General features: G+C 33.5%; 1 protein-coding gene across 1 annotated transcript in view; it reads left to right on the top strand.

The window, feature by feature from the left end:
- The first annotated feature begins 965 nt into the window (after positions 1 to 965).
- Positions 966 to 27,990, top strand: part of LOC131962680 (FERM and PDZ domain-containing protein 4-like) — an 86,767-nt gene continuing 59,742 nt past the window's right edge. The window contains exon 1 of the mRNA XM_059327673.1: positions 966 to 1,117. Within this exon, the coding sequence (XP_059183656.1) occupies positions 1,077 to 1,117 (41 nt within the window). The 5' untranslated portion in view covers positions 966 to 1,076. The remainder of the gene's footprint in view (positions 1,118 to 27,990) is intronic.

Raw genomic sequence — 27,990 nt, 5'->3', positions numbered from 1 at the left:
AAAGACACAAAATTACACAAAATGACTAAAAAAAGACACAAAATGACCAAAAAAGACACAAAATTACAAAAAACGACACAAAATTACTAAAAAAAAGACACGATTACTAAAAAAAGACACAAAATGACTAAAAAAAGACACAAAATGACCAAAAAAGGACATAAAATTACAAAAAAAAGACGCAAAATGACCAAAAAGACACAAAATGACTACAAAAGAAACAAAATTACAAAAAAAAGACACAAAATGACTAAAAAAGACACAGAATGACCAAAATGGATGTGAATCCGGGATGAAACTGGATTGTCTGGATTTGGATGTGGATTAGAATGCTGATGTGGAGCAGCTGAGCTTGGGGACGGACGCAGCGAGCTGTAGCAGGACCACATGGACATGTTTGGGTTTTCCAAGATGCCAAAGCTGTCCGGGTGAGTGCGTGTTCTCTGAAAAAACCATACGCTTTTACTTCCACTTTCTTGGTAACAAAGTCAAAACATATTAGTTGTTCAATAAATTGTTGAAAAATATCAATCAGTGTTTCCCAAACCACAAAATGACTAAAAAAAGAGACAGAAAGACACAAATTGACTAAAAAAAGACACAAAATGACCAAAAAGACACAAAATGACAAAAAAAAGACACAAAATGACCAAAAAAGACACAAAATTACAAAAAACGACACAAAATTACTAAAAAAAAGACACGATTACTAAAAAAAGACACAAAATGACTAAAAAAAGACACAAAATTACCAAAAAAAGACACAAAATGACCAAAAAAGACACTAAATTACAAAAAAAGACACAAAATTACTAAAAAAAAAGACACGATGACTAAAAAAAGACGCTAAATGACTAAAAAAAGACACAAAATGACCAAAAAAAGACACAAAATGACCAAAAAAGACACAAAATTACAAAAAAAATACACAAAATGACGAATACAAAGACACAAAATGACCAAAATGGATGTGGATCCGGGTTGAAACTGGATTGTCTGGATTTGGATGTGGATTAGAATGCTGATGTGGAGCAGCTGAGCTTGGGGACGGACGCAGCGAGCTGTAGCAGGACCACATGGACATGTTTGGGTTTTCCAAGATGCCAAAGCTGTCCGGGTGAGTGTGTGTTCTCTAGAAAAAACATCCTTTTTTACCTCCAATTTCTTCTGAAGTCAAAACATGCATTTAAAATATCACCTCATGAAATTGTCTGGACGGAGGAAAACGTTTTGTTCGTCTGGTCGGTTTTTGCAGAGTATTTAAGTCGAGTTTCTGCCTGGAATATGTTTGAAATGCATTCTGCAGTCAGTCGCTCTGTGCAGCAGTGTGTGTGTGTGTGTTTCACCCAGAAAGTTTTATGACTCGTACAATGAATGAAATGAAAGCGTTTCAGGTGAGAGACTTTGGTGACGAGGCTGGAATGAATGTTTGATGGAGAAAGGCAAAAAGGAAGTTATGCACCAAACACACAACTCAGAGTGACCTGTGGTCAGTGGTGGAGGACATATTTCTAATAAAGTAAAACTACACTGTAAAAAATAGTCTGTTACAGATAACGATTATTTTCATTGTCGATTATTTAAACGATTCATAGATTAGTTGTTTGGTCAAAAAAAAGACACAAAATCACAAAAAAAAGAGAAAAAGACACAAATTGACTAAAAAAAGACACAAAATGACTAAAAAAAGAGAAAAAAAGACACAAATTGACTAAAAAAAGACACAAAATGACCAAAAAAGACACAAATTGACAAAAAAAAGACACAAAATGACCTAAAAAAGACACAAAATGACAAAAAAGACACAAAATGACCAAAAAAGGATACAAATTTACTAAAAAAAAGACACAAAATGATTAAAACAAAGACACAAAATGACCCAAAAAAGACCCAAGTCTTTTTTGGGTCATTTTGTGTCTATTTTTTCCGTAATTTTGTGTCTTTTCGTAGTAATTCTGATACTGCCTCTAGCTGCCCCCAGGTTTTACACTTGAATAAATATTTTGTACTATCAAATTAAAACGATCATATCTTTGGTTTTACATGACCGAGGAACGTCAAACAAAAAACTGGAGAAAGTTTCAAGTCTGTAATTTGTAGTGAAGTCGACATCATCGCTCCACGTGACCTCGTTTTTTTGTTACAGCACTTTTAAAAAAGCCACGTTAAAATATACTTAAATATATTCCATATATGGGCGTGGTGCTGACTGTCTGTGGTTGATTGTGATATTTTCTGCCTGTCTGTGTGAGCAGCTAGAGGCCTGGTTGCCAGGTTGTTTCTGTTATTTGAGGCATTTTATTTTAGGTCTAATAAATGTTGTGGTCGATAAGATACAACTCGTACTATGATTATGCAAAATGTCAACAGCAGCAACAGCAGCGCAGCATTTGTGTGGAGTAAAAAGGTGGAGTAGAGTCCAAAGAGTGACTCAGGGAGAGATAAAGAAACAAGAGAGGACAGATAATGGTAACTGAAGAGGATGGGAACACAAAGTGAGCCAGAGAAGAGTTGTAACTGGACTACTAAGTACTTCAAAAGACACAGTTTTTATACTAAGGCTTTTAACAGCAGCCACAAACACTAAATATGAATATTTGTTGACTGTTTTTCATAAACTTGAAGTGCATGTGCTTCTTTTGCTGTTAATATTATCATACTACACCTATCAGGTTTAATAGTTCACTTCTCCATTGACTCACATGTATTATCTCACTTAAATGAATAGTTGATCAATATCGATTTTGTTGAGTGACATTATAAACAGAATTATGACATTGATGTCAAAGAAAATCTATCAATCATGTGAGTAAAAGTCATTACTTTATTGTTTTTTTTGGCATCTGAAATTCACAGAAATCATCAGTAAACACAACCTTGCATTGCAAAAACCAAAAGTTTCAGATTTGGTGTAGATAGACTGATAGATATAGATAGATAGGGCCCAAATTAACTCAAATTAACTCAAGGTGATTTATTCACAATAATTACTTGTGTTTAGTCTGGGTGAAGGTTATTATAGTTAACAAAAACAAAACGAAAAACGAAATAACGAGAACTAGAATTGAAAAAACATTTTCGTTAACTGAAATAAAGATAAAAACGATAACTAACTGAAACTGTTTTGTGAGGTTACAAAACTAACTAAAACTAAATTGTCCTTCGTTTTCGTCTTTGTCAACTTTTTTCATCCGTAAACCTTTTTGGTTGATATGAAATCTATTTCATCTATCTGGTTTTATGACTTAATAAACTTATTGGGGCTGAGATGGATCAGACAAAGGAAATAAAGGAAAGATTTATTGTGACTTTATTGAATCTGGCACCCAACAAATACCCCATTACAAAAAACTAAAACTAATAAAAACTAAACTAAAACTAAGCATTTTCCCAAAAATAAAAACTAATTAAAACTAGCAAACTCACTCTAAAAACAGATTAAAACTAACTGAATTTGAAAACAAAAAATTACAACAAAATTAAAACTAATGAAAAATCCAAAACTATTAAAACCTTGAGATAGATAGATAGATGGATAGATAGATAGATAGATAGATAGATAGATAGATAGATAGATAGATAGATTGATTGATTGATTGATTGATTGATTGATTGATTGATTGATTGATTGATAGATAGATAGGGCCCAAATTAACAGGTGATTTATTCACAATGATACCATGCTTATTTCAATTATACAATAAGAGCAGAACATGTAGTAAAGTGCCTGATTCAAGTCTTTTACATCCTGAACAAACATCCTGAGGCCTGAGATGTGAGGACGCAGTAAGAAGTCTTAAGACAGTGGAGTGTGTAAGTCGGAGCTGCAGCGATAATGAAGAGCTCAGCAACAACAATCTGCTGGCTGAGGCTTCATACGTCTCACATACACACTCCATGACACGATGCATGGACACATGTTCATAAATACATGTTTGCATGATCCCTTACTCATGTGTGGTCACGTCTCTAAGCCCACTAAACATGGCTCATGGTAAATCTCTTAAACCGGCCACAGCCAGAGGTTAGCATCTGGAGAGCATCTTCTACTCTTCTTCTTCAGAAAGAGAGATAATTCACGTCTTCACAGTGGTTCAGGCTTTTACTATACAAGACATATTAGACTATCTGTCCACTGGAATCTGACTGAAGTTTTCCAGAATTAGAACTTTAGAAAGAAAGTTTCCATTGGAAAAGTAACCAAAACAAAGCTTAAAGTTGTGATATTTCAGTCAAAATCACTTTATTCTATATTAAAAACCTCTGGAGTCCATGAAAGTTGTGGTTGCCAGAACTTTACTGTAATAAATACGGTGCAACTTTTTCTAATGTTACGGTAAAATTATATTAACACTGTTGATTTCCCGTTTAAGATTGACCTTTTTATTCCATATTTTACTGTAATAAATTAAAAGTTTTTCCATCAAAAGAAACGCTGTTTTGCCATATAATTGACAAGAAAATACTTTATAAATGCTGCATAAATTAAAGATTTTACCATTAAATATTACAGTATATTTTTGTTAGAGATATGATGTTTAGTACATTTAACAGTGAGAAAAAGTATTTTTACAAAAAATAAATGCAAATGTGACGACTTGTATATATATTACAGTATATTTTTGCTACAAACACGGTGCCAGAGTATTTTACAGTGGAGTAATGTATATATTTTTTTTTAAATGTAAAAATTACTGTTTTGGCTGATTTATACATTTACAGTATCATTGTTACTGAAACTGAATTAACCCATTTATCATTTTACGGTCTTTCACTGTCATGGTTTAGCAGTTTTCACAGTAAAAGTCATTACTTTATTAGTTGGGTTGATTTTTTTGGCATCTGAAATTCACAGAAATCATCAGTAAACACAACCTTGCATTGCGAAAACCAAAAGTTTTCATGAAACTGCTAATATAAAACCGAAGCAACTTTGAGCCGTGCCATCAAAAATATTGGCTTGACGCTCTATATATATTTGATAAAAATGTTAAAGAAAAAAATAAAAACTACGGATCCGGGGAAGGGGGGTAATATTTCGAGAAAAAACTTGCAAATTTACGAGATTAAAGTGATAAATCTACGAGAAAAAAAGGAACAGATTTATGAAATTGAAAGTTATTCTCCTCTGACCTCTAGCATCAACAAGGCATCAGATTGTTTCTTTGTTCTATAACCCAAGTATCTCCCTACCTTATCACCATGTTCATATAGTCTTTGTTTAGCAAATCTAATTTTCTTTTCTGCATGTTGAGTTAATAAGGAGTCTAAAGCTGAGCGTAGGGCAGATACTTCCTGAAGCTTTCCTTCAGAAGGAGCTTTAATGTATTGGTTTTCTTTTACTGGACATATAGGATATAACAAGACCCGTTGAAGAAGCCTTTGATGTTTCCCAAAGTAATGATGGGTCTTCTGTAGAGGCTGATGGAATAGTTAATGGATAGAAAAGACTGAAATTCTTCTGTAAAATAAGACGTAAATTAGTGATCTGTAAGAATAAACGGGCTAAACCTCCAGTACTCCATCAACAAGCATCAAGGCTCACTGGATAATTTATCTTTTTTTTTTTTTTTTACCGTTCTCTGTAAACCCTAGAGATGGTTGTTCGATCAACAGTTTGTGAAATACTAATATACTGATTAGACATTTGAGTTAATGAGCATATGAACAGGTGTACCTAATAAAGTGGCCTGTGTGTGTATGTTGCAGGGAAATATAAGAGCATGGAGAGTTTGAAAAGAGCAAAAAACAGGCTGGAACTGCTTTAGGTTCAGAGGGTTAATTGACTACTGTTGATAGAGGTAAAAACAATTAATACACACAGTTAGAGAGCAGCAGTGGTTGGTCTGATGTAACAGATTCACTAGTGTGTGAAGAAGAGACTCTTTATCCAGTCAAAACAATAGAAAAGATGCTCTTCTCCCAAACAAACAGGACACTGAAAAATGCAAATATTTATGTTCACAATCATTATTTCTACAAAGATTGTTCTGCTTGTTTCTCCTACTTTTAACCCTCTATGGTACACATTATGATGTCAGTTAGGAAAAACATGTTTGGAGTGTGTTTTTTTGTCTTTAAATAGACTAAATAAACATAATCTGAAGGAATTTTATAATTTTTTGGGGGAGTTTTTGGGGTTTGTTGAGCCGTGCTGTCAAAAGTATTGGCTTGACACTCTCTATATATATTTGATAAAAAGATAAAGAACTAGATGTTATCCTCATTTTACCTCTTATATGTTACATGTGCAACGTGTGTTCCGATTTGAAAAAAAAGTATGAAAAAAGTCGCAAATTTACGAGATTAAAGTGGCAAATCTACGAGAAAAAAAGTTGCAGATTGACGAGATTTTATGTGGCAAATTTGCAAGAAAAGTGGCAAATCTACAAGAAAAAAGTAACAGATTAACGACATTAAATGTGGCAGATTTGCAAGAAAAAAAGTCACAGATTTATGAGAACAAAAAGTGGCATTTTTTACTTTCTTACTTACTTATTTTGTGTCTTTTTGTGTCCTTTTTTAGTTATTCTGTGTCTTTTTTGTGTCATTTTGTGTCCTTTTTTAGTCATTTTGTGTCTTTTTTTAATCCTTTAGTCCAACATAAAATGTGATTTTTGGAAACACTTTGGATAATACAAACACAGTTCAACAAACTCAATAACATATTTCATCATTTTTAGACATTTTAAAGTGAAAAATGTCCCCTATTATGCTTTTAAAGAAGCACAACTTTTTAAAAACACTTTTGTTTAATCAAAAAGTTATGTAAATATATACTAATAGTATACAGAAACAGAGAGGTGGACTTTTCAGAGGTTTTTAATGCCAGAATATTTCAGAATTATAACTGTAAATCACAATAAGCTCTTTAAATGATATTTCCCTGGACTTCATTTCAACAAGTATTGCACATTAAATTCATATTTTCCACATAAATGTAGATGAATGCAGCGAGTGAAGTGCCTGAAGTGAGCATGTGTTGCATATTATCACCTTTTAATCTCTATTTGACTTCTTATTGGAATAAATAGCTTCCATTTATCATAAGAAGAGCCTGTTTCCAGAGAGTTTCAGCCATTTTTACATCTATTTTTGGTAATTTTGTGTCTTTTTTGGTCATTTTGTGTCTTTTTTGTGAATTTGTGTCTTTTTAGTGGTAATTTTTACATCTATTTTTGTTCATTTTGTGTCTTTTTATGGTCATTATATATCTATTTTGGTCATTTTGTGTCTTCTTTTAGTCATTTCATGTCTTTTTTGTGAGTTTGTGTCTTTTTTTGATCATTTCACGTCTTTTTTGTTCATTTTGTGTCTCTTTAATGGTCATTATAGATCTATTTTGGTCATTCTGTGTCTTTTTTGGTCATTTTGTGTCTTTTTTGGTCATTTTGTGTCTTTTTAATGGTCATTTTTACATCTATTTTGGGTAATTTTTGTGTCTTTTTGGAAACATTTTGGATATTGGAATTATAACTGTAAATCACAATAAGCTCTTTAAATTATATTTCCCTGGACTTCATTTCAACAAGTATTGCACATTAAATTCATATTTTCCACATAAATGTAGATGAATGCAGCTCGTAAAGTGCCTGAAGTGTGCATGTGTTGCATATTATCACCTTTTAATCTCTATTTGACTTCTTATTGGAATAAATAGCTTCCATTTATCATAAGAAGAGCCTGTTTCCAGAGAGTTTCAGCCTCCTGGGAGCCTCTCGCTCTTCTTCTCTTTATGTTTTACGGTTTCACCAGCCAGTCGTAATGTTCACCACACCCTCTTGGACTCATTTGGCTCCGTCCGTTGTTGACAGACTGTAAAATGACAGAATTAATAATGGCGTAACAGGCACCAGGAGAGTGTTTGCTGCTCTGTGCATGGACCCAGCTGGTGGTTGTGTGTCTGTGAGCGTCAGAAACCAGTTTGGGCTCCTTCTGTTTGCAGATGGAACAAGCCAAGTTTGCTTCATAAACTTTAATGAGAAGTTGTGGCTCATTTATCACCTTTTAATGCTCATAATCAATCAGGAACAGTTGGGTCAGGTGAGCAGGATCCTTCCTGTTGTGTTTGTTTTTATTCTGGCTCTGCACTAACTCTCTGAATCCTGCCTGTATTCACCACTTAAAACATGTTTAAGTACCATGTTGGTATATTTTTTTCACCTATATGACCTAATAATAATTGATTTTTTATTCTGACTTACTGGATTAAAACATTTAGAACCAAAAAGAAACAAAGAAAAACCAACATAAATGTGATCTTGTGATTGTGTGTGATCCTGTCATCAACTCTGGTGTGGGACTCCATTTAATTTTATTTGTGTCTTTTTTGGCCATTTTGTATCTTTTTTGTGTCTTTTTTGGTTATTTTGTGTCTTTTTTTGGTAATTTTATGTCTTTTTTGTGACTTTTTTAGTTATTTTGTCTTTTTTTTGGTAATTTTGTGTCTTTTTCGTGTAATTTTTGGTCATTTTCTGTCTTCTGTGTTTCTTTTTTGGTGATTTTGGCTTGTCATTTTGTGTCTTTCTTGGTCAATTTGTGTCTTTTGGTCATTTTGTGTCTTATTTTAGTCATTTTGTGTTTTTTTGTGTCTTTTTCTGTCTTTCTGTGTCTTTTTATAGTCATTTTGTGTCTTTTTTGGTCTTTTTGTGTCTTTTTTAGTCATTTAGTGTCCTTTCTGTCTGTTTTGGTAATTTTGTGTCTTTTTTTGTGTTATTTTGTCCTTTCAATTTGTGTCTTTTTTTTGTTATTTTGTGTCTTTTTTGGTAATTTTGTGTCTTTTTGTGTCTTTTTTTGTCATTTTGTGTCTTTTTCTGGCCATCTTGTGTCTTTTTTAGTCCTTTAGTCCAACATAAAATGTGATTTTCAATCTCTTTTTTTTACTTTCAAAACACTATCATGCTGAATAAAGAATTTTAAATGTTGCAAATGTGACCAAAGGTGTCAAATCTACCATATAAGAGGGTTCCATCCAGTTCTATCATTTGATACTAAATCTATTTGAGCTTGTCTCCAGTTTTACTTGGTATATCATCATCAAACTGAAACTGGCCTCATGGAGTTTACAGCCAGAACTTTAGAGGTAAATTTACAGTAGGGCTCCACGCTGCTTTGTTTTCTAGTCTGATGGAGTCAACAAGTCTGGATTATTTGGAGCTTTCTGTCAACATGAACCTGATGTTTGCTTCCTAAAGACCTAAAGGACCTGTTTCAGCGGTTGTAGTGGGGAATGTTGGCTTTAGTGTGTCAGTATTTGGCAGAGAAAGTAGCCAGCAGGGCTTGTTTGTGTTCTGAATATCAGATTACAGTAATGCATGCCAAATTGCCTTCTGCTTTATGCCAATGCATGCTGCTACTTCAGAGGGCAAAGTTCCATTGTAGCAGGAGCCATCTGACAAGTCGACGCTTCCTGAACATTATTACGACTCGTTTTCAATCTCAGAGTGGCTCAGGGTGTTTAAATCACCTGTGATTGTTTCTTTATCGCTTCAGACATGTGGGAACACTTATATTTGGAATTTCTTTTTTAATTTTACTCATAATAGAGTAATGTACATAGCTTAATATGACAAGATTATTAAATCTAGAAATAAGCATGTTGAACGCTTAAAATAAGAAATTAACTCTTAAAACCAGATGAATTATATAACACTTCTAAATCTAAAGTTTTTTTTTATCTTGGTAAGAAACAAATAATCATCAGGTCACTCTGCTCGGGCCAGTTCATCACTGCTGGCAGCTTTAATTTATCTGGTTTTAAGAGTTAATTTCATCATTGTGTCTTTCTAGTGGTCATTTTTACATGTATTTTTGGTCAGTTTGTGTCTTTTTGGTCATTTTGTGTCTTTTTTGATCATTTTATGTATTTTTTGGTCAATTTAAGTCTTTTTTTTGGTCAATTTGTGTCTTGAGTGGTCATTTCACATCTTTTTTGTTCATTTTGTGTCTTTTAAATGGTCATTACATGTCTTTTTTGGTCATTTTGTGTCTATTTTTGTCAATTTGTGTCTTTTATAGTGGTCATTACATGTCTTTTTTGGTCATTTTGTGTCTATTTTTTCAATTTGTGTCTTTTATAGTGGTCATTTTTACACATATTTTTGGTAATTTTGTGCCTTTTTTTATCAATTTGTGTCTTTTTAGAGGTAATTTTTACACATTTTTGGTAATTTTGTGTCTTTCTTATCATTCTGTGTCTTTTTTTAGTCATTTTTACATCTACAGTCATGGAAACATTCTTGATAATAACCAAAATCATTATACCAATTCATCGCTGTTTGCAGCTTAAATCTACCTTGTTTTAAGAGTTAATTTCTTATTATAAGCATACAACATGCTTATTTCTAGATTTAAAAATCTTACTTCAAGATATCGGAAATTATCTGTCCATGCAGCAAGATAATTTCCCTCAGATTTACTGTTTTTATCTGGTTTTAGACACACCTTTTTTGCAGTGCATGCTCTCTGTTTCCCCTGATTCATGCAAAAAAAAATTATAATTCGAAAATAATGCAAAATATAACATTGAAGACAATGCATACAATGTAAAACCAGGACTTGAACACCCATCAGCTCCCCGAGCAACAACAACACCCACTAACATCTGGCTGTTGTCTTTCCTTATCAGTGTGTTTTGCAGTAATGTGAAGTCTTTGAACGCGTCGCTGCACAGAACAACATGTGTCAAAACACACGAATCAGAAAGCGTACAGGAGGTTAAATTCCATCAGGCTGCTCTCCTCCACCCCCACTCCCTTTCTGCCTTTCTCACTCTCTAACCGTAACCCTTAAAGTTGCACGATTTTCTTGATTTAAGTCTGGATAATCCTCCTAAGGGATTTGGTCGGTGATCACTGCAGGAGGGGCTGGCAGGGTGAACACCCTGTTGGCTGTTTCATTCACTATATAAAATCACATCACACATCTCTCATCTACTTTATATGGCAGCACATCCATCCACTTCCCTGTGTGTCTGCCTGTTATTTAACCCTGTGGAGTCTCCAGACTAGAAAACAAAGCAGCGTGGAGCCCTACTGTAAATTTACCTCTAAAGTTCTGGCTGTAAACTCCATGAGGCCAGTTTCAGTTTGATGATGATATACCAAGTAAAACTGGACACAAGCTCAAATATATTTAGTATCAAATGATAGAACTGGATGGAACCCTCTTATATGGTAGATTTGACACCTTTGGTCACATTTGACACATTTCAGATTCTTTATTGAGCATGATAGTGTTTTGAAAGTAAAAAAAAAGATTTAAAATCACATTTTATGTTGGACTAAAGGACTAAAAAAAGAGACAAAATGACCAAAAAAGACACAAAATGACTAAACAAAGACACAAAATGACCAAAAAAGGACACAAAATGACAAAAAAAAGAAACAAAATGACCAAAAAAAGACACAAATTGACAAGAAAAAGACACAAATTGACCAAAAAAAGACACAAAATGACTAAACAAACCCACAAAAAGACCCAAAATGACCAAAAAAAACACAAAAAAGGCACAAAATGACCTCAGCCCATTGCTGTTTTCTGTTTATATGCTTCCATTGGGCCAAATCATCAGTAAACACAATGTGCAATATCACTTGTTATGCCGACGACACACACATTTATCTTCCACTACAAACCAGTGAAAAGGGCAATTTTAATAAACTTTTATCCTGCTTAACTGATATAAAATCCTGGAAGACAAATCTGAAATAACCCTAAACTTAGATCAGTGGTTTTGTGGTTTTGTAGCCTCAATTCAATGAAACTGCAGCCTTTTTTTTAAAACCGTGAACTGTTTGTATACGTATATAATAACGATTATATCGGAAGTTATGAGTGGTATTGCCAAACAACCTTTTCTGTCATTTATACTGAAGATCTTGTTGTTAATTAGCATGGTTTTCAATCCTAAATCCATCTAAACATGAACCTGAACACATCAGCTGCAGAACATTCAGTTTAAAGAGTCGTATATTACATCCAGCTGCAAACTGATAATGGAACGAATGAAGTTACAACTTCAAAAAGAAGACGAGCCACTTGAGTGAGTCATCTTGGGACACATGGCTGGTTTTGATGCCTTTGTTCTTGGGGTTCAACCTCAGGGCAGAAACAGCATGACAGGCCGTACTTATGTTGGGAAAAGAGACGGTCGTCTCAGCAGAAAGAAACCGACTGAACTTCTGCAGTCAGAGTTTGGTTACGATGAAGCAGTTGGTGGTATAAAACATATGCATGGTGTTTCGTTATAGAAAAGGGCACCTCATCACATTTTCTCTGCTGGAAAGGCTTCAGAGAAGACACAATATTATATTTTCTCTATTAAAGGGCACCCTAGAAAACACATTATCATGTTCTCTAAATTTAAAGGTACCCCTTTATCATATTTTTACTATTGGAAAGGCATCTTATAAGCCACATTTTCTATTTAAAGTCACCCTAGAAAGCACATTATCACATTCTCTACATTTAAGGACACCACAGAGGGAACATTATCATGTTTTTACCACTGGAAGGCCATCTTATAAGTCACTTTATAATGTTTTCTCTACTGGAAAAGCATCCTAGAAGACACTTTATTATGTTTTCTCTACTGGAAAAGCATCCTAGAAGACACTTTATTATGTTTGCTCTACTTGAAAGCATCCTAGAAGACACTTTATTATGTTTTCTCTATGGAAAAGCATCCTAGAAGACACTTTATTATGTTTTCTCTATGGAAAAGCCTCCTAGAAGACACTTTATTATGTTTTCTCTACTAGAAAAGCATCCTAGAAGACACTTTATTATGTTTTCTCTACTTGAAAAGCATCCTAGAAGACACTTTATTATGTTTTCTCTACTAGAAAAGCATCCTAGAAGACACTTTATTATGTTTTCTCTATGGAAAAGCATCCTAGAAGACACTTTATTATGTTTTCTCTATGGAAAAGCCTCCTAGAAGACACTTTATTATGTTTTCTCTACTAGAAAAGCATCCTAGAAGACACTTTATTATGTTTTCTCTACTTGAAAAGCATCCTAGAAGACACTTTATTATGTTTTCTCTACTAGAAAAGCATCCTAGAAGACACTTTATTATGTTTTCTCTACTGGAAAAGCATCCTAGAAGACACTTTATTATGTTTTCTCTACTTGAAAAGCATCCTAGAAGACACTTTATTATGTTTTCTCTACTGGAAAAGCATCCTAGAAGACACTTTATTATGTTTTCTCTACTGGAAAAGCATCCTAGAAGACACTTTATAATGTTTTCTCTACTGGAAAAGCATCCTAGAAGACACTTTATTATGTTTTCTCTACTGGAAAAGCATCCTAGAAGACACTTTATTATGTTTTCTCTACTTGAAAAGCATCCTAGAAGACACTTTATTATGTTTTCTCTACTGGAAAAGCATCCTAGAAGACACTTTATTATGTTTTCTCCATTTAATGGCACCCTAGAAGACACCTGTATCACCTGTTCTCTATTTAAAGTCACCCTAGAAAGAACATTATCACATTCTCTACATTTAAGGACACCACAGAGGAAACATTATCATATTTTTTCCATTTAAGGGCAATCCAAGAGGGTAATTTATTGCCTTTTCTTTACCAGAACGGCACTGTAAAGTGTACTTTATCATGTTTTTTCCCCTTATAACGGAACGTAGAGGGTCCTACTTTTTTTTTTTCTCAATTTAAGGGCACCAGAAAGGGCACTAGTGCATCCTAGAAGACAATTTATTATGTTTTCTCCATTTAAGTGCACTTCAAAGGCCAACTCCTCAAGTTTTCTTTGCTGGAAGGACACCCCAGAGGGCACTTTATCATATTTTTCTTCATTTAAGGGCACCCAAAAGACTTCTTCATCATATTTTCTCTCCTGGAAATGCATTCTGGAAGACACTTCATTATGTTTTTTCTACTAGAAAAGCATCCTAGAAGACACTTTATTATGTTTTCTCTACTTGAAAAGCATCCTAGAAGACACTTTATTATGTTTTCTCTACTTGAAAAGCATCCTAGAAGACACTTTATTATGTTTTCTTCATTTAAGAGCAAACAGCATCGTGTTATGTTGGGAAAGAGAAGGTCGTCTCAGCAGAAAGAAACAGACTGAACTTCACAGTTTGGTTACGATGAAGCAGTTGGAGGTATAAAACATATGCATGGTGCATCTTTAATTAATGCACTAAGCTGCTTCCATGCAGAATGCATGAGATTTAAAAGTGCTAACAGAGAAACATATGCCGCGTGTCCAATTCTCTTAACATCTACAGAACATGTGCACGCTCCCGCGGGCAGAAAACCCTCAATAATAAGAGCATCACTCTCTGCATCAGCTGGCGTTTTGTGTTTGAAATTCTTCATGCGCGCTGCTTGAGAATTAAAGCGTAATTGGGAGATAATGCTTGTTTTAAAAGTTATTTGTTTTTGCGAGAGAGCAGAGACGAGGGAAGGAAGTTCAGATCTGAACGGAGCAAGAAACAAAATGGGTTTTGCTTCATTTGCATAATTGATCAAATTTGGTCTGTCGTCAAAAGGGGAGCGGAGGCACGGAGCGCATCGCTCCAGTCTCTCACTGTTATCTGCCGGGAGAGATGACTGGCATTATGGCGAGTAAAATGAGGTAATCATAACATAACAGAATATTAGTGTTCACCAGGAAATGAATCCCTGCTGAAGACACGCGTAAGAAGGAAGGACTGATTAAAGTATTCCATTTCAGAGCTGCTATCTTTTATCACACAAGCATTGGGAGATAACAAATGTGCTTTACTGCCGGCCTGAAATTAAAGTTGCTACTTAGGAAAAAGGGGAACATTTTTAAACACATGTATTTGGTGTTTACAGAGGTATTTTTAAAAGAAAATGCATAAAAAATGAGATAAAATGGATTATATTCACAATAAGTACACAACATTTAATTGTGTCGTATACATTTAAAAGAAAATACCAATTAAATACCAATCAAAATTCTTTGATTTTCACGAAAACTCAAGACTTAGACTGAGAGATTTTCAAAGTAAAAGCCCCATATTTGTATCTTGAAATTGCCCGTGTCATGCTTAAAAACACAAAGGCTCAATAATTCCTGTCCTGTCATCCAACTCTGGTTTTTATTCTAGTGTGACTATATTTTGTTAGTGTCTTGTGTGTTTAACGTAACAATTTTGGTCATTTTTGTGTCTATTTTTTGTCATTTGTGTCTTCTGTGCAGTTCTTTTGGTCATTTTGTGTCTTTTTTGGTCATTTTGTGTCTTTTTATGTCATTTTGTGTCTTTTTTTGGTTCTTTAGTCCAACATCTTTCTTTCTGTCTTCTCATTTTGTGTCTTTTTTGGTAATTTTGTGTCTTTTTGGTCATTTTGTGTCTTTTTTTAGCGATTTTGTGTCTTTTTCTGGCCATCTTGTGTCTTTTTTAGTCCTTTATTCTAACATAAAATGTGATTTTGAATCTTTTTTTTAACTTTCCAAACACTATCATGCTGAATAAAGAATTTTGAATGTTTCAAATGTGACCAAAGGTGTCAAATCTACCATATAAGAGGGTTCCATCCAGTTCTATCATTTGATACTAAATCTATTTGAGCTTGTCTCCAGTTTTACTTGGTATATCATCATCAAACTGAAACTGGCCTCATGGAGTTTACAGCCAGAACTTTAGAGGTAAATTTACAGTAGGGCTCCACGCTGCTTTGTTTTCTAGTCTGATGGAGGCAACAAGTCTGGATTATTTGGAGCTCTAGGACACTCCACAGGGTTAAACTGATGTAAATTTTGGGTTTTAAAATCTCACCTTTGTCTTTTTTTGGTCATTTTGTGTCTTTTTTTTAGTCATTTTGTGTCTTTTTCTTAGTCATTTTGTGTCTTTTTTGTCATTTTGTGTCTTTTTTTGTCATTTTATGTCTTTTTTTTAGTCATTTTGTGTCTTTTTTGTGTCTGTTGTCTTTTTTGTTATTTTGTGTCTTTTTTTAAGTAATTTTGTGTCTTTTTTTGTCATTTTGTGTCTTTTTAAGTCATTTAGTGTCTTTTTATGTCATTTTGTGTCTTTTACAGTAGGGCTCCACGCTGCTTTGTTTTCTAGTCTGGATGAAAACAAAAATAAACGACAGGATTTAAACATCACTGCCTCACATTTTCATTCTCATCACTACTTCCCTTTCGGCATTTATGTACATTTATTTACTGTTTAATTATCAGCCATCTGTATGTTGTGGAAACGTCCATATTGAGTGAAGCGTGGCAGGATTATCTCTGTGTTCATGTGATAAAATGTGAGTAAACTCTCAGCCTTCAGCACAGCAGGAGTCCAACTGTGAGTAATCATTCACAGTCATCAGGGGAATATATATATATATATATATATTTTCTCTCTATATATATATATATGACCCCGTTGACTCAGTGACATACAGCTTGATTACAGTGGGTACATCTCCATACCTCCCTGGTTAATCCTCTTGTGAATTTCATCACTTTTTTATATGTGACATTTAGAATTCTGCTGCCAGTTTGACCACATTTCACCCTTTTGAATTTCACATCATAAAGAAGACAGAATAGGTTGTAAACGTGACAAAAATTTAACTTTATGGATGACATGAAGCCAGTCTAAGTTCTGTCTGTGAAGATTATAAGGACATACTTTATTAAACTAAATATATTTCACTTTTAAATGAATGAACAATATAGCCATCATGAGGCACAATTCATTTTTACATCTATTTTTGGTCAGTTTGTGTCTTTTTTGGTCATTTCACATCTTTTTTGTTAATTTTGTGTCTTTTTAATGGTCATTATATGACTTTTCTGGTCATTTTATGTCTTTTTTTGTGAATTTGTGTCCGTTATTGGTCATTTTTACATCTATTTTGGGTCAGTTTGTATCTTTTTTTTGGGTCAACTTGTGTCTTTTTTGGGCATTTCATTTCTTTTTTGTTCATTTTGTATCTTTTTAATGGTCATTATATGACTTTTCTGATCATTTTGTGTCTTTTTTTGTCAATTTGTGTCAATAAATATTTAATAAACTTTATAAAAAATAAATATGCATTTGTTTAAAAATGTATAATTTAACAGAATATGACCAAACATAATGGTTTTTTAACAATGTATACAGAACAAAATCTGAATGGAAAATTAATGAGGAAAAAATGGTTAAATGTTACAGTAATGATAGAATTATTTAAATTAAAATGTGTATTATTTTAATAAAATACATGTTGGTGATACCAGCTAACCTGGAGCATATTTAAGTGATTGACAAAGAAAAAAAAACTTTCGTTGTTTATTTATTTCTATTTAAAAATGTGTTACGGTGATGAATTTTGCTCACAGTGTCTCTAAAAATGTCAGAAAATACCTTAAAATGTTTAAAATAATTATAAATTCATATTAAACAGTGACTTTAGATTGTATATGTGTGAGAGTTTTTTTCATACCATTTACCCCGACAGCTGCTGTCTTTTCACATAAATGCTCGTGGATGAATTCACATAGTGTTTGCTATTAAAATGCAAAGGACACATGGGTGATTCTGGCATCTGTGTTCTCGTTATATAATAAGTGACGCCACCTCCAAAACCAAAACAATGCATTTTTTTTAAGTAATAACTTGGGTTGCACAACTTGGAAGAAAAATATCTAACTGTGATTATTTTTTATTGCAATCTGATTCTCAAATGTGGATCATTTTTGCATCACTACACTGAAAAAAAGGTCTAAAAACCAGATAAAAACAGTAAATCTGAGGGAAATGATCTTGCTGCATGGACAGATAATTAACCTTGGCAAGATTTCTTAAATTACAATTGTTAAATATAGAAATAAGCATGTTGAATGGTTAAAATGAAATATTAACACTTCTAAATCTAAAGTTTTTTTTTTATCTTGATAAGAAACAAATAATTTTACAAAAACAGATGTAAAAATGACCACTAAAAAGACACAAATTCACAAAAATGACACAAAATGACCAGAAAAGTCATATAATGACCATTAAAAAAGACACAAATTGAGCAAAAAAGGTGTAAAAATTACCATTAAAACAACACTGACAACTTTTCATTGACAAAAAAAGACACAGAATGACCAAAAAAGACAGAAACTGACCAAAAATAGATGTTAAAATGACCACTAAAGGACACAAATTCACAAAAAAAGACATAAATTGACCAAAAAAAAACACAAATTCACAAAAAAAGACATAAATTGACCAAAAAAAGACACAAATTCACAAAAAAGACATATAATGACCATGAAAAAGACACAAAATGAACAAAAAAGACGTGAAATGACCAAAAAAGATGCAAAAATGACCAAAAAAGACACAAACTGACCAAAAATAAATGTAAAAATGACCACTAAAAAGACACAATGATGAAATTAACTCTTAAAACAAGATTGTTTCTTACAAAGATGGAAAAAACAACTTTAGATGTAGAAGTGTTAGATAATTTATCTTGTTTTAAGACAACATGCTTATTTCTAGATTTAACAACCTTAATTGTGCAAAAGTTAAATTATCTGTCCATGCAGCAAGATCATTTCCCTCAGATTTAGCGTTTTTATCTTGTTTTAGACACCTTTTCTGCAGCATATTAAAATAATCATGATGTAATCATTGCATGAATCTGTGTTTGCAACTTTTATAGGATTTAGTTTTATTCCTGCAGTCGTAGTGATCGCTCAGCTTAAAATACATGCAGCTAACCACAGCTTGGACCTCTTCCACTCCGTCCAGGAGATGTTTCATAAATGCATCATACTGTACATGCCTCTTAGGGAGTGCATCCTGAATTATTGATCACTGAGGCTCAGTTTTACTACACACACTGAGGAATCCTGTCCTGGTAGGACAGAAGGAAAGTTAAAAATATCTTTATGCATTATCTTACATTTCATATTCTGTCTCTTACACACACTGGTGGCACTCTGGCTGATGTTTGGAGCAGGAAAAGAATCAGAAAAGAATGTGGAATTCATGAATCTTTGTCATTTATCTTTAATGTCAGAAGTTTTGTGTAGTTGTGTATATTTGCTTTGAGGATTTCTAACATCAGGGTACCTTTTCACTGGAGAGAAGGAAATGAATGGCGCTTTACCTTGTTGTGTGTGGAAGGTCCCTTTATTTACTTTTGTTGGTAATTTTGTGGGGGTTTTTTGTTGGTAATTTTGTGTCTTTTTAAATAATTTTTTTGTTTTTTTTGGTAATTCTGTCTTTTTTTTTTTAATAATTTTGTGTCTTTTTCATAATTTTGTGTCTTTTTTTGGTTTTTTTTTTTAAATAATTTTGTGTCTTTTAGTAATTTTGTGGGTTTTTTGGTCATTTTGTTTATTTTTTAAATTAATTTAGTTTTTTTCTGTCATTTTGTGTCTTTTTTTGGTCATTTTGTGTCTTTTTTTTGTTGGTAATTTTGTGTCTTTTTAAATAATTTTGTGTGTTTTTTTGGTAATTCTGTCTTTTAAAAAAATAATTTTGTGTCTTTTTCATATTTTTGTGTCTTTTTTGGTAATTTTGTGTCTTTTTAAATTACTTTTGTGCCTTTTTTGGTAATTCTGTGTCTTTTTTGTAATTTTGTGTATTTTTTTAAATAATTTTGTGTATTTTTTAGTAATTTTGTGGGTTTTTTTGGTCATTTTGTTTATTTTTTAAATTAATTTAGGTTTTTTTTGGTCATTTTGTGTCTTTTTTGTCATTTTGTGTCTTTTTAAAATAATTTTGTGTCTGTCTTTGGTCATTTTGTTTCTTTTTAAAGTAATTTAGTTTTTTTCTGTCATTTTGTGTCTTTTTTTAAATAAGTTTGTGTCTTTTTTTGGTCATTTTGTTTCTTTTTTAAGTAATTTAGTTTCTTTTCTGTCATTTTGTGTCTTTTTTGCTCATTTTGTGTCTTTTTTGCTCATTTTGTGTCTTTTTTTAGTAATTTAGAGAACATGATAATGTGCTTTCTAGGGTGCACTTAAATAGAGAAAACATAAAGTGTCCTCTAGGATGCTTTTCCAGTAGAGAAAACATAATAAAGTGTCTTCTAGGATGCTTTTCCAGTAGAGAAAACATAATAAAGTGTCTTCTAGGATGCTTTTCCAGTAGAAAAAACATAATAAAGTGTCTTCTAGGATGCTTTTCAAGTAGAGAAAATGTGATGAAGTGCCATTTCAGGTGGCCGTAAATGAAGAAAAACATGATTAAGAGCCATATCTGCTCCCCTACATGTCAGAAAACTCCTGTAGCTGGTGCCTTTATTATTTTATTTCCACCACTGTCTACTGGGGAAATACAGATAAAACAGTACATTGTGCATTTGTAAATGCAATAAGCTAATTGTGCAGCCTAGCCTCCCGTTTGTGTAATTCAGGTGATTCACTAATCCCATTTAACTGGAGATAATGAGTGAGTGGCAGCTGGGATGATTTATGAGCTCACACTGGCTGCAGCTGAGTCTGTTTGCTGATACATGTGTTTGTTAAAGAGGCGAGGGGAGTGATTAGTTCTGCTCCAAATACTGTCACATAATACTTAAGTGCCACTGTGTATTCTGTCCTGTGTACTGTAAACCTACATACAGTACAGTATACTACAGTACAGTAAGCACACTAACACATGGATGCATATGTGAAGCCATTCCTGCACTGATTGTTTCTGCCTATTACTTCCCTTAATTTAAGTGCATCATTTCTTAAAGTGCTTCATAAAACACTCTTAACATGTTTCTGTGGCGCACGTTTCAAAATGCACTCTTTATATCAGGGGTCTCAAACTCAAATTACCTGGAGGCTGCTGGAGGCAGAATCAAAATGATCAAAATAAGACACAAAATTACTTAAAAAGATACAAAATTACTAAAAAAAAAAGACACAAAATTACTAAAAAAAGACACAGAATTACCAAAAAAGACACAAAATGATATTAAAAAGACACAAACTGAACCCAAAAGACACAAAATTACAAAAAAAAGACACAAAATTACTAAAAAGACACAAACTGACTAAAAAAACACTAAATTACTTTAAAAAGACACAAAATTACAAAAAAGACACAAAAATGACCAAAAAAATACACAGAATTACCAAAAAAGACACTAAATGATTTTAAAAAGACACAAAATGACCAGAAAAGACAAACTGACTGAAAAACACTAAATTACTTTAAAAAAAAGACACAATATGACAAAAAAAGACACAAAAGTGACCAAAAAAAGCCACAAAAATGACCAAAAAAAGACACAGAATTACCAAAAAAGACGCAAAATGATTTAAAAAAGACACAAAATGACCCAAAAAATAGACAAAATTACTAAAAAAGACACAAAATGACAAAAAAACCTAAATCACTTAAAAGAGACACAAAATGACCCAATAAAGACCCAAAATGACCCAAGAAATACGCAAAATTACTAAAAAAAGACACAAAATTATTTTAAAAAAGACACAAAATGACCAAAAAAAGACACAAACTGACTGAAAAAACACCAAATTACTTAAAATAAGACACAAAATGACAAAAAAAGACACAGAATTTCCAAAAAAGACACTAAATGATTTAAAAAAGACACAAAATGACCCAAAAAATACACAAAATTACAAAAAAAGACATAAATAACCAAAACAAGTAATTAAAGAGACCTTCCACACACAACACAGTAAAGTGCCATTCATATAAAACTCACATTAAACTTTCATATCAAGGTGGGGGCAACAAAATATCCTCACTAGGGCCACAATTGGCCCGCGGGCCGCCAGTTTGAGACCCCTGCTTTATATGCTTTATATTCTTTGTGGCTGCATTTTAATTCCCGGCGTTGTGATTCCAGGAAGCAGACGTGAGTGACGAGTGTTTCCCATTGATGGAAATGATCAGCGTGCTCTGTGTAATCTGGTTTAGAGGCGCTCAGCGGCGCTTGTTATGGTATTATATATTATATTATATTTTATATTAATGGTATTTTTAGCTGCGCCGCTTCATGCTCCAGTGTTTGCTGCAGATGTTCCTCCAGCTGGAAGGTTTTCAGACGGGTTGACGTGGACTGAATGCACCCAGTGACAAATGAAGTCGCTCGGGTGTATTTAGAGTTTATTCACACGCCCACGCGCTTCTTTTCACACACACACAGACACACACACACACACACACAGACACACACACTGTGCTCTTTCTCTAACCTTTAGAGCTGACTGGGACCAAACACACGGAGGTAGTCGATGCTCGGCGTCATCACATCACGCCACTTCACTCAGCCAACCAGAAACTAAGTGGAAGTGAAACTCCCCACAGGCATGACCTCAGTCAGCTACGGCTCCCTCGGCCCAATATGAAGATTAAAGTGCTTTAATCATAACAGAAATATGAAACAGTATATGTACTTCACAACAAAAAGCCACCTCTCAAAAAGAAGGAAAATGACCAAAAAAAGACACTAAATTACTAAAAAAAAGACACAAAATGACCCAAAAAGACACAAAATGACTGAAAAAACACTAAATTACTTAAAAAAGACACATAATTACCAAAAAAGACACAAAATTATTTTTTTTAAAGACACAAAATGACCAAAAAAGACACTAAATGACAGAAAAAACTAAATTCCTTAAAGGAGAACCAAAATTACTAAGAAAAAAAAAGGACACAAAATTACCAAAAAAGACACAAAATTATTATTTTTTTAAAAAGACACTAAATGGCCAAAAAGGACACTAAATGACAGAAAAAACTAAATTACTTAAGGAAGAAACAAAATGACCAAAAAGAAAGACAATGACCAAAAAAGACACAAAATTATTTTAAAAAAGGCAGAAAATTAATAACAAAAGACACAAAATTAGTAAAAAAAAAAAAAAAGACACCAAATTTCCAAAAAAGACACAAAATGACCAAAAATAGATACAAAATTATTTTAAAAAGACACAAAATTATTTTTAAAAAGACACATTATTTCAAAAAGACACAGAATTACCAAAAAAGACACAAAATTATTTTTAAAAAGACACACAATTACTAAAAAAAGACACAAAATTATTTGAAAAAGACACAAAATTATTTAAAAAGACACAAAATGACTGAAAAAACACTAAATTACTTAAAAAAGAATCATGATCTAAGATATTTAATCTTCCTTAGATTCCAGTTTCTGCAGTGTAAACAGTGTTTCTGCTCTGCCTTGTCAGTGTTTTTCCTCCTGACAGCAGGAATATAAGGTGACTGCTGAGTAATTGCCTCCATCGTCTCTGGGGATCCTTCAGTCTGTTTGATCTTCAGGTTCAGTCTCAGCGTTTGCTCTCCGATCCATTAATGGACAGACAAACGTCTTATTATTCCTAAACAGTGATTTCTAGCGCTTGTTCCTGTGGACTTTTAGGGCCCAAAAGAACAGAAATCATGTCTGCAGCAGCTGCATAAACATAAGTCAAAGAGACAATGATGAGATTTATTTAGAGAATGTAATTTAAAAGCAGCTCGGTGCCCTTTGTGTTCCACTGGGCTGTGTGTGACATTTGCAGAGAATCAATGGGGTGTTGTGCTGTGGACTGTGTTGTCCAACAGGGACCTGCTGCTGCGCTGCAAAGGTTAAAAATCAACAGTGTAAAGTGTTTTAGCTCTGCTGATACAGATCCAGTGGCCCAGAGACAGCACAGACACCACTGACCTACAAGAGAGAAAGATTCATCACTTTCATCCTTTCCTCGTGCACTTTATTCTTCTAGTTTCACTCCTGAGTCCTCTCTTGTACAGTTGTAACCCCGTTTTTATTCAGAAATATCAGTGTGTATGTGTACGTTTATTCCAAAGGTAGCCAAAAGGTGATTTATTATCAAAATAAATACCTGGACTTAAACCTAGGGGTCTCAAACTCAAATTACCTGAGGGCGGCTGCAGGCAGTATCAAAATGACCAAAATAAGACACACAATTACGAAGAAAAAAAAGACATAGAATGACCAAAAAAAGACACAAAATAACCCAAAAAAGACACAGAATTACAAAAAAAAGACACATAATGACCCAAAAACGACACAAAATGACAGAAAAAAACTAAATTACTTAAAAAAGACACAAAAAGATTTTAAAAAAAGACACAAAATTACCCCAAAAAAGACACAAAATTATTAGAAAAAGACAACATTATTAAAAAAGACACAAAATTATTTAAAAAAGACACAAAATTACCCAAAAAAGTAATTAAAGGGACCTTTCACACACAACACGGTAAAGTGCCATTCATATAAAACTCACATTAAACTTTCATATCAAGGTAAACAGAAAGCATCAAATTCAGACTGCGTGTAGGGATTTAAAACAACAATTTCCCAGTTGGAGCATCTTGTCTTTGTGCTGCATTCAGTTGAAAGTAGCTTGTAAAGGATTTTCCAATCATTGCACTCTGTTCACAGTGTCCCAACTTTGAAATCTGGATTAAAATGAACTTTCATGAACTGAAAACATGAATAATATACAGTGTAAATAGTGAAAGTTTAAAGACAAAAACATAGGCAGCACCCAAAAAGAAGTAACAACTCTTTAAATGTACACAGTTTCACACTGTGAGGCTTCTATCCGCCTTTATCATCTATTTTTTACTCTAAATGGAACCATAATTTACAAATAAAACATCATGTCATGTTGAAGACTTGAAACTAGCAATTGAGGCGATAAAATATATTCTGAGGTATTAACCCATTTATGCCCGGAAAGCATTACCACATTTCTACCATTAAAACCGGGGGCGCTGTTGTGTTATTCTACCATTAAAGCCGGGAAACAGGATACGTAGTTTCGTAGTATTTGTAGTTTTTTTCCACCTATTTTCGGTCTCTTGGCCAATGAAATGCGTCAGAATACATGTGGGAGTGTCGCAATGCAACACATTGATTTTAAAAAAAAAACTTTATTGAAGCTTTGGACAAATAAACTCAACTTCTCATTAAAAGACACAGCTATAAGCTCTAAAAAATACTTTTTGAATTTAATTTCTGTCTGCTACAGAGGCTGAAAAATCTATTAATTAGTAGGAAGAGTTGACACTTGTGTTGAATTTACAGAAAAACTTCAGGTTTTAGGGGCTTATTTTAAAATCGCCCAGAGGTTTTACAGGCATTTTTCCAGGCTTTTTAGGCCTGAATGGGTTAATTAAGTGAGATTAGGGTCATTTTGTAAAAGACTTCTTTCTGCAGCAGGTGGAGTCGCCCCCTGCTGGCCAGTAGAAAGAATGCAGCTTTAAATCACTTCTGCATTGGTTTTCCTTTCCAGACCCGGAGGCTAAATCCACTCCACTCGTCTATATGGTCTGTGGGGTCGTGCTACTTATTGATCTCTGTATTTTCATCACCCCAGCAGTCCTGCCTGTCAATCAAAGCTTTGACTAACACGCCTTCCCAAAGGGCAAAATTTACATTCGTGTCTAAATTGCAAGAAAAGCATGTACTCATACATTCATCAATATGTTTTGATTTACTGCAGCATCATTAATACAGACGTCCCAACAAGTCTCTGAACATCAGGGACATTGATTTTATTTTTAATGCTTTCTATCTGATTTATATTCTGTTCTCGTGTGCTCACATCCTCTGCAAGATCCTTATGATTGTAACTAGAGGTTCCATCTGATATGATCTTATCACATAAATAAAAACACTTGTAGCTGCACCTGCTGTCGCCCAACGACTGAAAACCTTCATTCTGAAGAGAAATGGGCTTTTTCTTCACAGAACAGAAACACTAACTGGCTTTTCTCGAGCCATTTAATACCTATTTGCGGTGCAGTTAAGGAAAGTAGTCGTGTGTTTTCCCACGGTCAAGAAGTCCATTGAATTGTCCAAAATCTCCAGACCGAGTAGGAACAGAGTGTGAGGGAGTTCAGGTCTGGTAAACTCACAGCATGAGAGAGCAAAGAGGACGAAATGATCAGGAACGAGTGAAGAAAAAAGCCCTTAACCCTCCAAATAATCCAGACTTGTTGACTCCATCCAGACTAGAAAACAAAGCAGCGTGGAGCCCTACTGTACATTTACCTCTAAAGTTCTGGCTGTAAACTCCATGAGGCCAGTTTCAGTTTGATGATGATATACCAAGTAAAACTGGAGACAAGCTCAAATAGATTTAGTATCAAATGATAGAACTGGATGGAACCCTCTTATATGGTAGATTTGACACCTTTGGTCATATTTGACACATATAGTCATATTTTAGTCATTTTGTGTCTTCTTGTGTCTTTTTTTAGCCACTTTGTGTCTTTTTTTTTGTCATTTTATGTCTTTTCTGCTCATTTTGTGTCTTTTTTTGGTCATTTTGTGTCTTTTTGGTAATTTTGTGTCTTTTTTAGTCATTTTGTGTCTTTTTCTGTTAATTTTGTGTCTTTTTTATCATTCTTTATTCAGCATGATAGTGTTTTGAAAGTTAAAAAAAAGACACAAAATCACAAAAAAAGACAAAAAAAAAGACACCAAATGACCAAAAAAAGACACAGAATCACAAAAAAAGACAAAAAATCGCAAAAAAAGACACCAAATGACCAAAAAAAGACACAAAATCACTAAAAAAGACACAAAATGACCAAAAAACCCAACAAAATGACTAGAAAACACAAAATCACTTTTAAAAAAAAGACAAAAAAGACACAAAATGACTAAAAAAAAGACACAAAATGACCAAAAAAGACACAAGGTGAAAAGTCAGAATGAGAAGACAGTCCCACTAGAATAAAAACCAGAGTTGATGACAGGATCAAACACAATCACAAGATCACATTTATGTTGGTTTTTATTTGTTTCTTTTTGGTTCCAAATGTTGATCCAGTAAATCAGAATAAAAAAGCAATTATTATCAGGTCATATAGGTGAGAAAAAAAACACCAACATGGCATTCAAACATTCTTTAATTGGTGAATACAGGCAGAATGGAAAGGAGAAAAAACGACTCCATAGAGTTAAAAGTCTTTTCCAGATGGAGAGTTTCTGTCTGAGCTTTATTGTGAAAGGACGGTGCCGTGTTTAACGGGCCGTCAGCTGTGATTGATGCAGCTGACTGTGTTCTTATTGACCTCAGCCTGACTTGTATAATGCTGTGTGTCAGTAGACACTGTAGAAACATCATATATTATGTTTTTTGCACCGCATTGCCTTAAAAAAATCAGTATTCCCATCCTGAGCGGAGCTGTATAATAGAAGAGGAGCTGTCCGTGGTGCTGAAACCCAAAGAATGACTGAATGAATGAAACTCACCTACTTTTTCTGTCTTTTTTCTCCAAGGAGCAGCTTTTTATGTGAGCTTTTAATTGATTCCATCATCACACGCTGTTGGCATTTTTCCACATGAGGAAGAGCAGCCATTGTTTGTAAAAGAGTGCAGTTTCAGTCTCTGGAGGGTAAAAAAAAAAGAGATCCAAATCCCACTAATCAGCTCAAGTACAGTTCACTCTTTATTATGATCTCAGAGGACAGTTAATTTACCCGCAACCATAAAATAGCAGAGTAGCGGTGACTCACTGCCGTTAGCGCTGATAGGCTATGGATTTAGCAACTTGGTGGCTGGTGGGCCAATACAAATGACTGCATATGGTGGAGGACTGGAGCCTGAACCACATGGTATATTTGTAACCTTTGTTCACATTTGCAACATTTCAATTTTTTTATTGAGCATTTATAGTGTTCTGAAAGTTAAAAAATAGATTCAAAATACATTTTATGTTGGACTAAAGGACTAAAAAATATACAAAATGACCAAAAAAAGACACAAAATGACTAAACAATACACAAAATTACCAAAAAAAGATACAGAATTACCAAAAAAGACACAACATGACCGAAACAGACACAAAATGACTAAAAAAAGACAGAAAAAGACAAAGAATGACCAAAAAAGACACAAAATAACCAAAAAAGACACAAAATAACCAAAAAAAGACACAAAATCACTTAGAAAAGACACAAAATGACCAAAAAAGACACAAAATGACTAAAAAAAAGACACAAAATGACCAAAGAAAGACACAAATTCACTAAAAAAAGATACAAAATGAC

Source organism: Centropristis striata, chromosome 24 (assembly GCF_030273125.1).
Source record: "Centropristis striata isolate RG_2023a ecotype Rhode Island chromosome 24, C.striata_1.0, whole genome shotgun sequence".
In the NCBI taxonomy this organism is placed as follows: Eukaryota; Metazoa; Chordata; class Actinopteri; order Perciformes; family Serranidae; genus Centropristis; species Centropristis striata.
Note: the sequence above shows the minus strand (reverse complement) of the source record. Positions and strands in the feature narration are given on the sequence as shown.